The sequence below is a fragment of the Amyelois transitella genome, chromosome 15 (genome assembly GCF_032362555.1).
Source record: "Amyelois transitella isolate CPQ chromosome 15, ilAmyTran1.1, whole genome shotgun sequence".
In the NCBI taxonomy this organism is placed as follows: Eukaryota; Metazoa; Arthropoda; class Insecta; order Lepidoptera; family Pyralidae; genus Amyelois; species Amyelois transitella.
The window spans coordinates 317903-333790 of NC_083518.1; the positions used below are offsets into that span (position 1 = coordinate 317903).

Sequence of the window (15888 nt, forward strand, 5' to 3'; positions counted from 1 at the left end):
ATTTGGCTTAATGATAGAATTGAGAGTCAAATAGTGACAGGTTGCTAGCCCATCGCCTAAAAAAGAATCCCAAGTTTGTAAGCCTATCCCTTAGTCGCCTTTTACGACATCCATGGGAAAGAGATGGAGCGGTCCTGTTCTTTTTGTATTGGTGCCGGGAACCACACGGCACCTATACAACTAGGGCTCAAAAGGAATAAATGAGAAATTAAAGAGTATTTTTACGTATCTTTTCCCTAATACAAAATTAAAAGAGTTCCAACAATCACGGTGCGACAAATAATTTAAATCAATTTGTATACAGACATATGAATATTTTACTCATATTTCTGTAAGTTGAACTAGGTAATTAATTCACGACATCAAAGCAACTATTTACAACACAAAGAGTTTAATAAGTGATGTCCATTTATTCAACTATTCATTAAGAGGACACAAGCGATGAAAAGAAATGTGTAGTAATTAATTCATTAAAGCTTAATTGTCACTGACATGCACACATTCATATTTTATTATTGAAATGGTCATAGGTTAAATGTTAGTAGTTTTCCTGAACCAGCCTTTAACAAATAGGTATCCAAACATATTCCTCAGCTCTATAAATTTGGTTTAAGAGAACAGGAAATAATTTGAAAATATCAGAAGAATCTTTACATTTTCCTTTTTTTTTTCTTCTATCGCCGTTAAAAAAAGTCTTCGCTCTTTCTAGATCAATTTCCTTACTGAATATGCGTAAAATGTGTGGCCATCTTAACTCCCTTTTGCACCCATCTGTGGGAATCCATTTGGTAGCTACTGAACAAACGAAATAATTTCATAAACCCTAAAATTCTCAATTCTATCATTAAGCCAAACAGCTGAACGTGGCCATTCAGTCTTATCGAGACTGTTGGCTCTGTCTACCCCGCCAGGGATATAGACGTGACCATATGTATGTATGTATGTAATCCTAAAATTGCCCCGGGGCGACGTGTCCAGAGGGCTGCTAACATAAATACGTTGTAATTGGATGGCAATGTTTATTCTTTGACCCAAGAAGTTTCCATCCCTATAAATAAATAAATGTGCTGGGTTACGAGTTACATACATACATCACGCATCTTTCCCGGAAGGCGAGACATTCATAACCCTCTATATTGGGAACTCTAGACCTAAGAGTTATTTATTTCAAAGAAGAGATTTCCATGTTGAGCAATGCATGCGTCAGTTCATTGCAAAAAGTCTTAGTTACTCGTATATCTTAACAGAGCATCATCATTACTAAATCTTTAGTTTACTTAAGTCGCCATGAGAGCAGAGTATAATGGGGTTGACGTAAGTGCCAAGTAAATCATTTAGCAATGGCAATCCTTATCGGCAAATTCAAATCCAAATTTTTTATTCATTATTACTTATAATTATGATACTTCATATCGCTTAATAATTGTCAAATCTTTTGGTTACACAAAATTGGTTGACGTCAAATGAATAACTTAAACTAAGTTTACTGCCGCTTCCAAGGCGTCAGCGCAGAAGAAGCGGTAACAAACTGCACTGTAGCATTTTCTTTAACAACGTCAGCTTCACAACTATTTCAAAATCGAACATTCACCGCACGTCGAAAGTCATGAGAAAAATATAACTTCTGGAATCTTCGCTGGTTAGACTCGATTCAGGGAAGGAAATTAAATGGCATTTGACAAATGGAAGTTCTGAGTTGCCTTTGATGGCGTCCCCTTTTGAAATGAGAATTCTTTTTTGCATAAAACTGTTCAATTTTGAAACAAAATGGAAAATGTCGAGCAAAAGACAGAGATAGAACTCGCTTCGTTTTTTTTTTAACCATCAAAAGCTTCTCAATTTCATAATGTTCTTTTAAGATTCCCTTTGCGGCACCAATAAAAAGAAAAGAATAGGACCACTCCATCTTGTCCTCATGGATGTCGTAAAAGGCGACTGCAGGCGGCTTATAAACTTGGGATGCTTCTTTTTAGGCGATGGGCTAGCAACCTGTCACTATTTGAATCTCAATTCCATTATTAAGCCGAACAGCTGAACGTGGCCTATCTGTCTTTTCGGGACTGTTGGCTTCGTCTACCCCGCAAGGGATATAGACGTGATGTATGTAGTCTTGCAAACATTGAATGGCCACCACCTACCCAGCCTGCTAATATTAATGCTGGTCAATTATCCACTCAATCAGTTATTTCTTGACCTTATGCACTTTCACCGTGAGAACCGCAAGGCGCGGTCATGATTATGTGAATCGATTCGCGATTTATATCGATTAGAAAATCGTTTCGCTGATTAATGACTGAATCGAGGGCCTAGAGCATGGCCTCATAATTCCTAGTCTCAATTACTCACTAGTGGTCTAAAATTAGAGCGAATTATGCGAATTAAACTAGTATTGATTAGGTTTTGCTGTAAAAAGAATTGCGTTTTGTATTTTACATATAAGTTCTTTTTTTTTACATTGTATGTAATTTTTTACATAAATCTTCTTCCACCTAACTTTAGTCCCGGTTGCATCCTCGCCACTCTTAAGAGGAGCCAAGGGTATGTCTTTTGAACATGGATCGTGGATTGAGATCAGATTTTTAGAAGAAGCGACTCCCGCAACCTTTGCAGGAGAATATAATATTATTATTACTACTTTATTAATATTACACACACACACACATAATCACGTCTATATCCCTTGCGGGTTAGACAGAGCCAACAGTATTGAAGACTGATAGGCCACGTTCAGTTATTTGGCTAAATGATAGAATTGAGATTCAAATAGTGACAGGTTGCTAGCCCATCGCCTAAAAAAAATAATCTCAAGTTTGCAAGCCAATCCCTTAGTCGCCTTTTACGACATCCATGGGAAAGAGATGGAGTGGTCCTATTCTTTTTTGTATTGGTGCCGGGAACCACACGGCAAGGAACCACACGGCAATTATTATATTATTATATTATTATTACTTATATATCATATAAATTACACTGTAAGACTTCCATTAATAAATAAATAAATAAAATCCCCGAATCTGATCATGATTACAAATCTAATTACTTAAATGTGCCTTCACACATACTTTGCCTGACGTTTGATCTTGGTGCTCAAGTGGACATGAACTTAAATACATTATTTTTTAATATGTTGCCGTGCCGTGTGCCGTGAGGTTCCCGGCACCAATAAAAAAAGAATAGGACCACTCCATCTCTTTCCCATGGATGTCGTATAAGGCGACTTAGGCTTATAAACTTGGGATTCTTTTAGGCGATGGGCTAGCAACCTGTAACTATTTGAATCTCAATTTCTATCATTAAGCCAAATAGCTGAACGTGGCCTATCAGTCTTTTCGAGACTGTTGGCTCTGTCTACCCCACAAGGGATATAGATGTGACCATATGTATGTATATGTATTGAATATGTTGAGGGTCCGTGCCTTTGTAGTTTCCAAGTCTTTTTATTACCTATATGTATTTTTTTTCTGAATAACAGAATGCAACTGCCGAAACATCTAAAAATTGCGGCGGGGTCGGGTGGCGCCGCCATTTTCGGAATCCTGTTCGGTTGGGTCATTTTCCCGACCGTGTTGAAGAGCCAACTGAAAAAGGTAAGCCATTTATCCCTTTTTTTATTGAGGACCAGGCCCTTTGTAATTTTCCGGGTTATATTAGTTAACTACAGGCGCGGTTGTATTTATTTTTCGGCGTCTGTGGTGTAGATAGTGTTATGGATTCGTTTGCCCGGTAGACCAACAGCTCTCCTTGTTCCAGAGATGCCCATAAATAGCGGCAGGAATAAATAAAATAAAGAGATTGCAAAAATATGGTCTTTACTTTTCCAGTGACAAACGAGAACATACATACATACATATGATCACGTCTATATCCCTTGCGGGGTAGACAGAGCCAACAGTCTTGAAAAGACTGAATGGCCACGTTCAGCTATTTGGCTTAATGATAGAACCGAGATTCAAATAGTGACAGGTTGCTAGCCCATCGCCTAAAAGAGGAATCCTAAGTTTATAAGCCTATCCCTTAGTCGCCTTTTACGACATCCATGGGAAAGAGATGGAGTGGTCCTATTCTTTTTTGTAATAGTGCCGGGAACCACACGGCACGACAAACGAGAACACCAACAAAAACACTATTCAAAAAATGACATTAAAAATAAAGAAATATTCTAAAACCCAACCTTTTTGGTCATCTCCAACAGATAGTGTGCTTGCCTTCAAATCACAAGGTCCCGATTACATTCCCGGAGAGATGTGATGATAAAAAATGTTATTGATTTTTTTTTTATGTAAGTAGCTTGCACCCGCGGCTCTGCCTGTGTGAATATGTCCTATGTCCATTTCTGTACTGCATATTATAAGTATGCAAAATTTTATGAAAATCGGTTCAGTGGTTTTCACGTGGAGGACGGACAAACACACGAATATTCTTTCAGATTTATATATTTATTTATACATAAGTTTGTCATATCAAACACGGGAGTACCCGCTGCCGAAATAAGAGTATCATAAAATAATACTAGCCGAGTAAAATATATTAAAAAGTTAAATCCGTGATCAAATAAAAATATAAAATAAAAAGTCATACATAATTTATTTCCATTACGAAATCCAACACTGACCAACAAATTAAACAATAAAAGTTTTAACAATAAAACATTTATAACGATAAATAGCGGTAAGTAAGCAATCATTTCAAACTACGTGTGTATTAAGTATAAAGTATTTATAAAATGTTAAATTATGCCCCGAACGTGGGAAGTTTCAAGTGTTTTAGACACGATTAAAAAGGATTTAAAATAGGTTAGATTACAGCGTCATAGTGAAGAGTTTTTAAAGAGTATAAAGTGTCTTTAAAATAGTTCGGAATATCGACTTCGGTAAAGCAGATAGGAATTGCGAATTTGATTTTGAGATGAGAGATGAATTTGACCCTTTTTATATTGGTTTCTGGGTATCAACAGCGATAATTGGTAGAAAAACGTAAATTTAAATAAAATCTCCTTCCTACTGGCTTTAGATCCAGTCACGTCTATTGGCCTATTCAGATTTTACAAGAAACATCTCCCGTCTAACCTCCACAACCTTTTCAGGGGAACCTAACCCGTATAGGATCATGGCTACACATTGAGTGGATGTGCAGGTTTCCTCATGATGTTTTCCTCATCTTAAGAGCATCGTTTGATACTCATAGTTATTAAATAAAATTACTCAATGTTCTGCCGTGTGGTTCCCGGCACCAATAAAAAAATTATTGGACCACTCCATCTCGTTCCCATGGATGTCGTAAAAGGCGACTAAGGGTTAGGCTTATAAACTTGGGATTCTTTTTTGAGGCGATGGGCTAGCAACCTGTCACTATTTGAATCTCAATTCTATCTTAAAACCAAATAACTGAACGTGACCTATCAGTCTTTACAAAACTGTTGGCTCTGTCTACCCCGCAAGGGATATAGTCGTGATTATATGTATGTATGTATGTATTAAATTAAATACAGTCGACTCTCGTTAATTCAAACCGGCGATAATTCGAACCTCTCTATAATTCAAAGTTATCACGAGTTCCCTACTAAATCTCTCTATATGTAACTCAATGTTTGTTTTAGGAAATGGCCCTGACGAAGAAGACGGACGTGCGCCAGATGTGGCAGAAGATCCCGTTCGCCCTGGACTTCAAGGTCTACTTGTTCAACTACACCAATGCCGAGGAGGTCCACAAGGGAGCCATACCTATAGTCAAGGAAATCGGCCCATATTATTTTGAGTGAGTCCGTAATGTAGCTTGTAAATAAAAAATAATTAATTTGCATTGGTGTCTGTAGAGAAAGTATTTATTTAGTTTTGTTTTTTTTTTTGTTGCAAGCGATGATACATATAACATTTTAAGAAAGACCGCAAGTCTGATTGTAGATATCACAATAAAGTTTTATAATTTATTTCTTTATGTGTGTACATAAAGTTTTTCCAAAAAATCCATTTGAAACTTAATGGTGTCATTAAGCCAAACAGCTGAACGTAGCCTATTTGCTTTTCGAGACTGTTGGTTCTACCCCGCAGGGGATATAGACGTGATTATATATGTATGTATGATATAGCAATCTTACAACACCCTTCTACTTGTCCGGGCGTTAAAAATACGTTTCAAACATCAGAATATTCCAATGCAAATAAATTGCCATGTATACATTTTTTATTCCGCCAGTGTGATGTGACGCAACATATAATTTTGCAACTTGCAACATATTTTCATGTTCTCACGTCCCAGATTTAAATTTTCAGACAATTTTTTCCTTTATACTTATGCTGATTAGTAGTTACAATATCAAAAATATCATAAGGTCACACTTTGTCAAGGGCAAATGGACGATCCAAACCAATCCAGTACATGAAATCAGTTCTCAATTTATTTTAAGTTCCCTTTTTCTGTCTACCTATAGCTTAAGAAATATTTTTTGGATTTGGTTTGATGATTTATATGGTTTCATATTTTATACATACATACATGCATATGGTCACGTCTATATCCCTTGCGGGGTAGACTGAGCCAACAGTCTTGAAAAGACGGATAAGCCACGTTCAGATATTTGGCTTTAAGATAGAATTGAGATTCAAATAGTGACAGGTTGCTAGCCCATCGCCTAAAAGAAGAATCCCAAGTTTATAAGCCTACCCCTTATTCGCCTTTTACGACATCCATGGGAGTGAGATGGAGTAGTCCTATTCTTTTTCTATTGGTGCCGGGATCCACACACATACCACATTTATATTTATTTGTTTGTCAACTAACTAGTACATTATACAACCTGTCATTGTCTCTGAATCTCAATTCCATCATTCTATATACCATACCTTGAGATTATTTTTTTTAGGCGATGGGTTAGCAACCTGTCACTATTTGAATCTCAATTCTATCATTTAGCCAAATAGCTGAACGTGGCCTATCCGTCTTTTCAAGACTGTTGGCTCTGTCTAACCCGCAAGGGATGTAGACGTGATTATATGTATGTATGTATGTAAATATATACCATACCAGCCGAATAAACGTGAAGTGAAGAAGCCCAAGTTTCACTTTAAACTTAGAACACACCATCTTAGTATAATAATATTATAATACTCTTTCAAATTCCAGGGAGTGGAAAGAGAAGGTGGAAGTAGAAGACCACGAAGAAGACGACACGATAACGTACAAGAAGCTGGATGTCTTCTACTTCCGACCAGAACTGTCCGGGCCGGGCCTCACGGGGGAGGAGCTCATTGTCATGCCGCATGTCTTCATGCTTGTAAGTCATTACCACGACAAAAGAACCTTTTACATACATACATAAAATGGTCTCTTTTCCAGAAAGTTAGGTAGTTTCTTCCTCATTATATTGGTCTTCAATATCGTCAGTCTTGCTAGAACTGGGAGAAAGTAATATTGAACTAAAAGGACAGTAAAGAGAATATGAAGCAAGTTAAGGAAGGGTGCGCTGTTCTGCCGTGCCGTGTGGTTCCAGGCACCAATACAAAAAAGAATAGGACCACTCCATCTCTTTCTCATGGATGTCATAAAAGGCGACTAAGGGATAGGCTTACAAACTTGGGATTCTTTTTTAAGCGATGGGCTAGCAACCTGTCACTATTTGAATCTCAATTCTATCATTAAGCCAAATAGCTGAACGTGGCCATTCAGTCTTTTCAAGACTTTTGGCTCTGTCTACCCCGCAAGGAATATAGACGTAACCATATGTATGTATGCGCTGCTTCAGCTTCTTGCCTGCCACTAACCTTAACGTCTGGTACAGATGATAAAGAGTTGTCCTTTTTAATTAATTCGGTATAAAAAATAGGTAAAAAAACTTTTTAATTTAAACGGTTTTATGTTAAACATACATTGCAATGTTTAATATAAATGTACTAAAAACCAAAAAATAATAAAATAGATACAGTCATGGGAATTATAAACATATGCATAGAGTAGACTAAAATAAAACCGTGGGGCACGTCAATTGTCTACAATCGTTGATTAAAATGTTTGTTTTGTAATGTTACACTATAATTAGGCAGTTGTTCAACCGACAACGATGGACGTGTGATAAGTAGGGCTAGAATGTGGAAACAAGTTAGCAAGCTCGATTAAGCGAGTTTTAGGGTTTCATAATGTTGAGCGAGTAGTACTTTTATCATAAGTTTTGTCGATTAAAGACAAACTACGAGCAGTGAAACGATTCCTCGCTAGCCAGCAAAATAGTAAGTAATTTGCGCACCGTCTGCGGGCCAACTGCCTAACGACGAATTAAACGATTCTTCTATCGCACATTAAGTCTATAATTTGTAGACAATTGACGTGCCCCACGGTTTTATTTTAGTCTACTCTATGCATATGTTTATAATTCCCATGACTGTATCTATTTTATTATTTTTTGGTTTTTAGTACATTTATATTAAACATTGCAATGTATGTTTAACATAAAACCGTTTAAATTAAAAAGTTTTTTTACCTATTTTTATTTTCTAGTTTTTAGTTTTTATTTCGCATTCTGTTTAATTCATTTAGTGCTTCATTATTGCAAGGTTTCTTGCCCGTTAGTTTATTGCAGTCCAACTCCTCTATACGTAGTCCCTGCAAAGATCTTACTCTACTAAGAGCCACGTAGGCTTGACCTTCTTCAAACAGTTTCGCACCTAAGTATACGACTGCGTGATCCACAGTGCTGCCCTGCATTTCATGTATTGTAGAAGCCCATGATAGTGACCTTTCATTTGATACCCATGTTGATGGGATTGATAAAACCTAAGTTATCCGCCATTTTGTAGAGGCCGCCATCTTGGATTTCAATTTTTTATAGTATATTGTATTCTACTTGTTGAGCCCTTTCATTTGATACCCATGTTGATGGGATTGATAAAACCTAAGTTATCCGCCATTTTGTAGAGGCCGCCATCTTGGATTTCAATTTTTTATAGTATATTGTATTCTGCTTGTTGAGCCCTTTCATTTGATACCCATATTGATGGGATTAATGAAACCTAAATTATCCGCCATTTTGTAACGGCGGCCATCTTGAATTTATAATGATAATGAATAAACATAATTATATTGTCACCAAAATCCAAAGTGTATACAAAATTTCAGATTAATCGGTTGACAGGAAGAGGGTGAAATTTGAATTACTAAATTTGACCCAACAATAAAACAAACGGGGTGAGCTAAATAAAACCGTTTAAAAATGTGTCATTACAAAATAACAGATTGTGTTTATGGTAAAAAAAATATAGAAAATGGAATCAATATTAAAAAAAAAACACAAAATGGAATATTTTTGGAATGACAATGAGATGACCTTTCGACAATTTATTTCTCAAATTTATTATAAGACCAAATTTCTTTGAATTACCTATCTCGCAGGCTGTAGCCACAGTGATCTCCCGAGACAAGCCCGCCATGCTCAACATGATCGGGAAGGCCTTCAACGGGGTCTTCGACGACCCTCCAGACATGTTCCTCCGTGTCAAAGCCATGGACATCCTGTTCAGAGGAGTCGTCATCAACTGCGCCAGGACCGAGTTTGCTCCAAAAGCCTTCTGCACAGCTCTGAAGAAGGAAAACGTCGCTGGACTAACGTTTGAGCCGAATAACCAGTTGAGGTTCTCATTGTTTGCTGCAGTAAGTTCTTCTTTATAAAACTGACATCTGACGGAAAGTAGTACATCTATACCAAATCACAAACATTGTTTCCCCGCCTAGGGTGTCCTAAATGCTTAGATACTTATAGAGAGTTAACAAAGTCACACCCTTATAACTGTAGCGGGAGCGATGATTCGGCTCGACCGCCACCAAAGGGAAGATCTTCCACCAGGCTAGGTGGGATGCCTGGGGAACTGCGGGTCCAACAATTTTGTGTCGGAGGATGTATATATGCTCCAATCCGTGAAATATTTGCTTGCGCGATTTAGGTTTTTCGCTGTTTTTGATTAATCACGTCGCGTGATTTTTTTTATTGTTGTAACGTGTGGCGTATTGATGTCGCCACATAACTAAAGCTATATGTATTTTGGTCGAGAATTCAGAGAAATATCTCGTTCGTTTTAAACGCCAGCAGGCATGCAGGTTGCAAAATTAAATTAATTTATTAACGGATCCTGTAACCTTGGGAAGGCAAATCTGACCTACTGTCGAAAGGCGATGATCATACTTTACTTTTCCAGCGAAACGGAACGGTAGATCCTCACGTGGTCACAGTAAAACGTGGTAAGACCAACGTGATGGACGTGGGGAAAGTGGTCGCCGTGGACGGGAAGCCGCAGCAGGAGATCTGGAAGGACTCCTGCAATGAGTACCAGGGTACTGACGGGACTGTCTTCCCGCCCTTCCTGACGGAGAATGATCGGCTGCAGTCGTTTTCTGGGGACTTGTGCAGGTGGGGTGTTATCGAAAATTTCTCAGTAAGCTGAACGTGATCTTTCAGTCTTGTCAAGACTATTTACCTCTGTCTCTCAAGGGATATAGACGTGATACTGTATATGTAGGTATTGTATGCGTAGTTTGACTTGGTCAGGTTTCCCTAACTACAAAAATCAGACAGCAAACTCATTACTATCGTTATGAATATTAATTTAAACGTATTGATCACTACAATAAAATCAGATAATACTAACAAGTTTCATGTAAAAGTATTGATCACAGACACCAAACCACTTTACCAGACAACAATTACAAGAACAACATTTTTCACCAGATCCTTTAAACCCTGGTATCAAAAGAAGACTTCCTACCAAGGCATCAAGACGAACCGCTACGTGGCCAACATCGGCGACTTCGCCAACGACCCAGAACTGCAATGTTTCTGCGACAGTCCTGACACTTGCCCTCCAAAGGGCCTCATGGACCTCATGAAGTGTATGAGCGCACCTATGTACGCTTCTCTACCACATTTTCTGGACAGCGATCCGGAACTTCTGAAAAATATAAAAGGGCTAAATCCTGATCCTAATGAGCATTCCATTGCGATTGATTTTGAGCCGGTAAGTTATAAAACTGTGTAGATCATTATCAGGACTTTACCTGAACAAATTTATCTCTTAGTATTTTCTGGAAACAAATGCTTTTATCTGAAACTGGATTACCGAAGATTTTATTTATGTTTCTCCTCTTGAATGTCACGGGTCTATACACCCCGGATTTTTGAGAGGCTTGCGTGGGGATATAAATCCAACACGTAGAGGCCCTTTGGAGAAGTTGATGTTATGTTGTTCTCCTGCCAAAACCCGATTATTATTATTAACGTGATCTTGTTAATAAAACTGTTTTATATAATTTTAAATCACTTTAAAATTGTTCTAATTTTGTTAATCTTTTCACGTATGTATATTTCTGCCGTGTGGTTCCCGGTACCAATGAAAAAAGAATAGGACCACTCCATCTCTTTCCCACTTACAAACTTGGGATTCTGTTTTTAGGCGATGGGCTAGCAACCTGTCACTATTTGAATCTCAATTCTATCATCAAGCCAAATAGCTGAACGTGGCCATTCAGTCTTTTCAGGACTGTTGGCTCTGTCTGCCCCGCAAGGGATATAGACGTGAACATATGTATGTATATGTATGTATGTATATGTTTGTATCTATGTATGTATGTATTCTAAGCTTGGAAAAATGTCTTTATTATCTTTTCTATTGTTTACTTAGACTTCTTTATTAATTACTGATATTATTGCAGATCTCGGGAACTCCAATGGTGGCGAGGCAAAGAGTACAATTCAACATGCTGCTGCTGCAGAATGAGAAACTGGAGCTGTGCAAGACAATGCCGAATACCATCGCTCCACTGTTTTGGATTGAAGAGGTGGCATGATTTAACCTAATATCATTCAATCATCATAAGAAGCATCTTGACTTCTGGTCTTTTGTCTTATTATGTACAAAACTTCTTAATTCTTGTGTTAACTCTGATGTAAATTGATTGATGACGAATTTAACTAATAAGCCTTGTTAACTATCTAAATTTTTTTCTAATCTCGATTCGTTGAAGTTCAGACACAATTCAAATTTTCAGGAAATAACTCGTTTTTTTTAACTCATTGTTTACAATAAAAATAAAAAAGGAGTTATTTACTGAAAATTTGAATTGTGTTGTTACTAACAAAGTAATAAATTTAAATTGAATTTTAAACCATAAATAAATATAATTAAATATTTTACATTATTTTTTTTCTTCTACATTTTTTGTGATCATTTCAAATCTACATTTGCTAACAATTATATATTTATTATACATTTTTAGGAATCTTTGAGAGTTAAATAGATTTTTTCTAATGATGCTTTAAAATTATCCAGGGCTTGGCGCTCAACAAGACCTTCGTGAAAATGCTGAAGAACCAGCTTTTCCTCCCGAAGCGAGCTGTTGGGGTGCTGCGATGGCTTCTGGTGGCCTTTGGGACCCTGGGCGTGATCGGGAGCCTCATCTTCCACTTCAAAGGTAGAGGGGTTAAGGCGGTGCGTCCGTTTTTTATATTTTCTCTAAATTAACTTAGCTTTCAGTTCGAGTGAGAACTCTGGAGTAAATATTTCTTTTATATATTTTCTATTACTATAACTCTTTAAATTTTGGTTCAAAGTTTCGCACGTCATTTATAAGGGCACTTCTGCAATATTTTTTTATTCAATTTATTAATATATATTTTTTTAGTATAATAAGTATAGTATATTTCATATTACAAGAGAATTGTTTTTACCGATGTAGTTAACATGTTGTATATCTATATGTTTGTTATTGTATATTATTCAATAATTGTGATTTTTATTGTGTACAGTAAATAAATACTAACATAACATTTAATTAAAGAAATAGTCATAAAAACTTGTCAAACAAACACTCATAAACTTTGTCCGAGCACTGTTAATTATTACATCAGTTTCCGGCACAAATTTCAGATACCAACATGAGAATTGTCTATGAATTGGACGTAAATGTAGTATCCATTTTTTAGTAGTCTTATAATAAACCCTCACATTCAATATTCAGCCTTCTCAATACTGCAGGCAGGTTCTCCAGTTCACAGGGTCACGGAGATCAGACGCAGCTCAATAAAATATACCCGATGATAGTGGGCATAGACAATTATTTTTTTATTCTAATTAGAACTTTATAATATATAGTTCTACCTGAGTCTTTTAATAAAAAAATTGATTTACAGACCGCATAATGAAATTCGCCGTATCATCGGGGTCTACTCCAGCCGCCAAGATCAACCCTGAGCAAGGCAAGGACATCAGCGTCATCGGCCAGCCCCAGGACCCCCCCAAAGTCGACATGTAATCCTCAATCCGGCGACTCCTCCACTTTTACTTTGTCTGGAGTCGCCAATACCAAATCTACGGCGCCTTTCAGAGAATTTCGAAGCCGTTATTTCGATTTCTTTTGCGTTATGCACGAAAATAATTAGTTTATTAATTTTTAAATTTAATTTAATTATTTTTTTTTTATTTAATTAACTTGGGAGTCTTCTCTTGGGCGATGGGTTTTTATATTTTTTCGTCATTATTTCTTAAGATAAAAAAAGTTTGTAAATAAGTTAACTAGATTTTCTCATTTAGTCTCTTCGAATCATAATTTTCAAAACATATGAACCCTATATCATTGGTACCTTTGCCATTGTATTGGTGTATGGTGTACATTTCATATATCTGTCAGAAGCATCCGCGGAAGACCAGCGTCGCGGTTCACTCTGTGACATTCACTGAACGGAGACCTTTTCGGTACATTCTTGGATCTAAATTGTTATATGTTTATATTTTATATTTTATTCTAAATAAACAATTTTTTTTTCTTTCTTTCTTTTAATCTTATGGGAGGTTCTTGGGCATTGCCATGGGACCATCCACAAAATTAATCTAGTAGGTTAACTATTAAAATATCTAGTAACTATAAAATAAATAGCAAAAAATGTTTATAGATTTAGATGTACGTAGATAATTTAAATCTTTGTTTCCTATAGAAATATCAAGATTATGCAAAATATAGTGATAAATATTACTACTAGTCATATTAAATTTGATTATTTTCATATTATATACAAATAAATGTTATTTATGATTAATTAGCCATTTAGAGGTGTAATATATTTTATTAAATTAAAAACAGTCACTTCAATTATCGTTTTATTTCATTACCATTATAATAAAATTAACGAACATTGAAATAAATCACAGACTTATTAAAAACCTTATTAATAATTAACTTAATAAATTATATTAACAAATGAATATACTTTATTAGGTTTTCATTTTTGGACCACAAAATATTTTTGTATTATGTCAACAATATTTCCATCAATGAACATTAAAAATTCAAGGTATAAACAATATAATTCACAACTGAACAATCAAAAATTTCTTGTATCTCTTCATCTTATTGTGTACTAATTTAATACGTTATTATACGGTAAAGTTAAATCAAATCAAATTGATAAACATTTACCTTTAAACATTATTAATGTTTGTAAGTACTCAAACTATTTAATTTGTAATTCGCTTGGATCACTTGCATGTGTATAAAACGAAAGTATTATGCAGAGGTCGTGGCAAGTGAAAATATGTACTGCTGCTGCCTACCCCTCTGAGAAAAGGCGTTTATGTATCACTTTAATAAACCTGCACAATCCTAAAATAATCACAACAGGTATGATTATGCACGTTTAAAATAACAACTTAAAAAAAATGTTACACCACTAAATGTTAATTTGAAAAGACCCTGCCTGTATTTTGTTAACTACGATGTCATGTAAAATATGTTTACGAAATTATATTATTTACAAGTTTTCAGTCTTGAAAATATGAAATTTGAGCAACATTTATTTCACTAACCTCAGAATATTTTTCTTATATTACACCCAAAATATGAAAAGTAAATATAATTTTATTAACATTAATTATTACTTTGTCTCGCCTCGATGAAATTTAGAAGCGCCCATAAAAATAAATATACATATATTTCCATTAATCAGATATTTGTTGAAAATAACAACCGTAAAATGACTAGGAACCGTAAAATGACGTAAAAAATTGGATTCATGAGAAAATATCAGGCGAAAATATTGACATCAAATATGTGACACAACGGAAGTTTTAATGTAATCACATTATCATCATCAATCATAAAACGTGTTACAACTTTCTTGACGCTTCTCACTCACCATTTTCCAAATCGAAACGAGACATAATTCTTACAACCTATATATTTACAAGAACAACATTATGTTAATCTCTTATTGGTAACGCTGCTGGGTAACTGGAGTCTTCTTCAGACGGAATTCCAAGAACAATTACAGTTTCTTCTTCGCAACTGTCGCTTGTTTTATTAATAAATTCGACTGCTTCAACAACCGGTTCGATTTGTCTAGCAACTTATTCACTTGTCTGTTCTGCAGATGTGTTATCAACTTCTTGAAACCGAATCTTATAGTGTACGAAATAAGAGCGACTATCGTGGCTAAGGATAGCGCAACTAATAACGCTACATCGATCATGTAGTATTGGAAGAAGTTCAAGTCTTTTGCGGGGGATTGCAAATGATACGCTCCTTTGTGTCGTATGACATACTCCGTCCAATAAATCGCCCTCTCTAGCGGCGTTTCCTTCTGATCTCTTAACAAAACCTGTCTGTATTTCACTTCTTTTTTATATTTAGGCTCATTTATAACCTCTTTTATGGCTCGGTAGAGTTTGTCAGCAGTTAGGTGTTGTAGGTCAAGTTTTTTAGCGTAGCCGTCTAGTTCGGCTTTGGCGGCATTGGAGTCGTGGTCGCAGAAGACTGGGATGGTCACGATGGGGACACCATGGTATACCGTCTCATACATGCTGAGGAGACCTCCATGTGTCACAAATGCTTTGATCTTGGGATGACCTGTTAAAAAGAGAG

General features: G+C 36.1%; 2 protein-coding genes across 2 annotated transcripts in view; one reads left to right on the top strand and one right to left on the bottom strand.

Annotated features, from left to right (window-relative positions):
• Positions 1 to 13287, top strand: part of LOC106136474 (xanthine dehydrogenase) — a 34721-nt gene extending 21434 nt beyond the window's left edge. Inside the window, exons 18-27 of the mRNA XM_060948325.1 lie at positions 2500 to 2538; positions 3473 to 3587; positions 5597 to 5754; positions 7120 to 7270; positions 9379 to 9636; positions 10179 to 10390; positions 10709 to 10994; positions 11689 to 11814; positions 12306 to 12447; positions 13166 to 13287. Coding sequence (XP_060804308.1) covers positions 2500 to 2538; positions 3473 to 3587; positions 5597 to 5754; positions 7120 to 7270; positions 9379 to 9636; positions 10179 to 10390; positions 10709 to 10994; positions 11689 to 11814; positions 12306 to 12447; positions 13166 to 13287 — 1609 coding nt within the window. The remainder of the gene's footprint in view (positions 1 to 2499; positions 2539 to 3472; positions 3588 to 5596; positions 5755 to 7119; positions 7271 to 9378; positions 9637 to 10178; positions 10391 to 10708; positions 10995 to 11688; positions 11815 to 12305; positions 12448 to 13165) is intronic.
• An 894-nt stretch (positions 13288 to 14181) lies between these two features.
• The window catches only part of LOC106136492 (2-hydroxyacylsphingosine 1-beta-galactosyltransferase), a 46505-nt gene continuing 44798 nt past the window's right edge, over positions 14182 to 15888 (bottom strand). Inside the window, exon 8 of the mRNA XM_060948117.1 lies at positions 14182 to 15873. Within this exon, the coding sequence (XP_060804100.1) occupies positions 15293 to 15873 (581 nt within the window). The 3' untranslated portion in view covers positions 14182 to 15292. The remainder of the gene's footprint in view (positions 15874 to 15888) is intronic.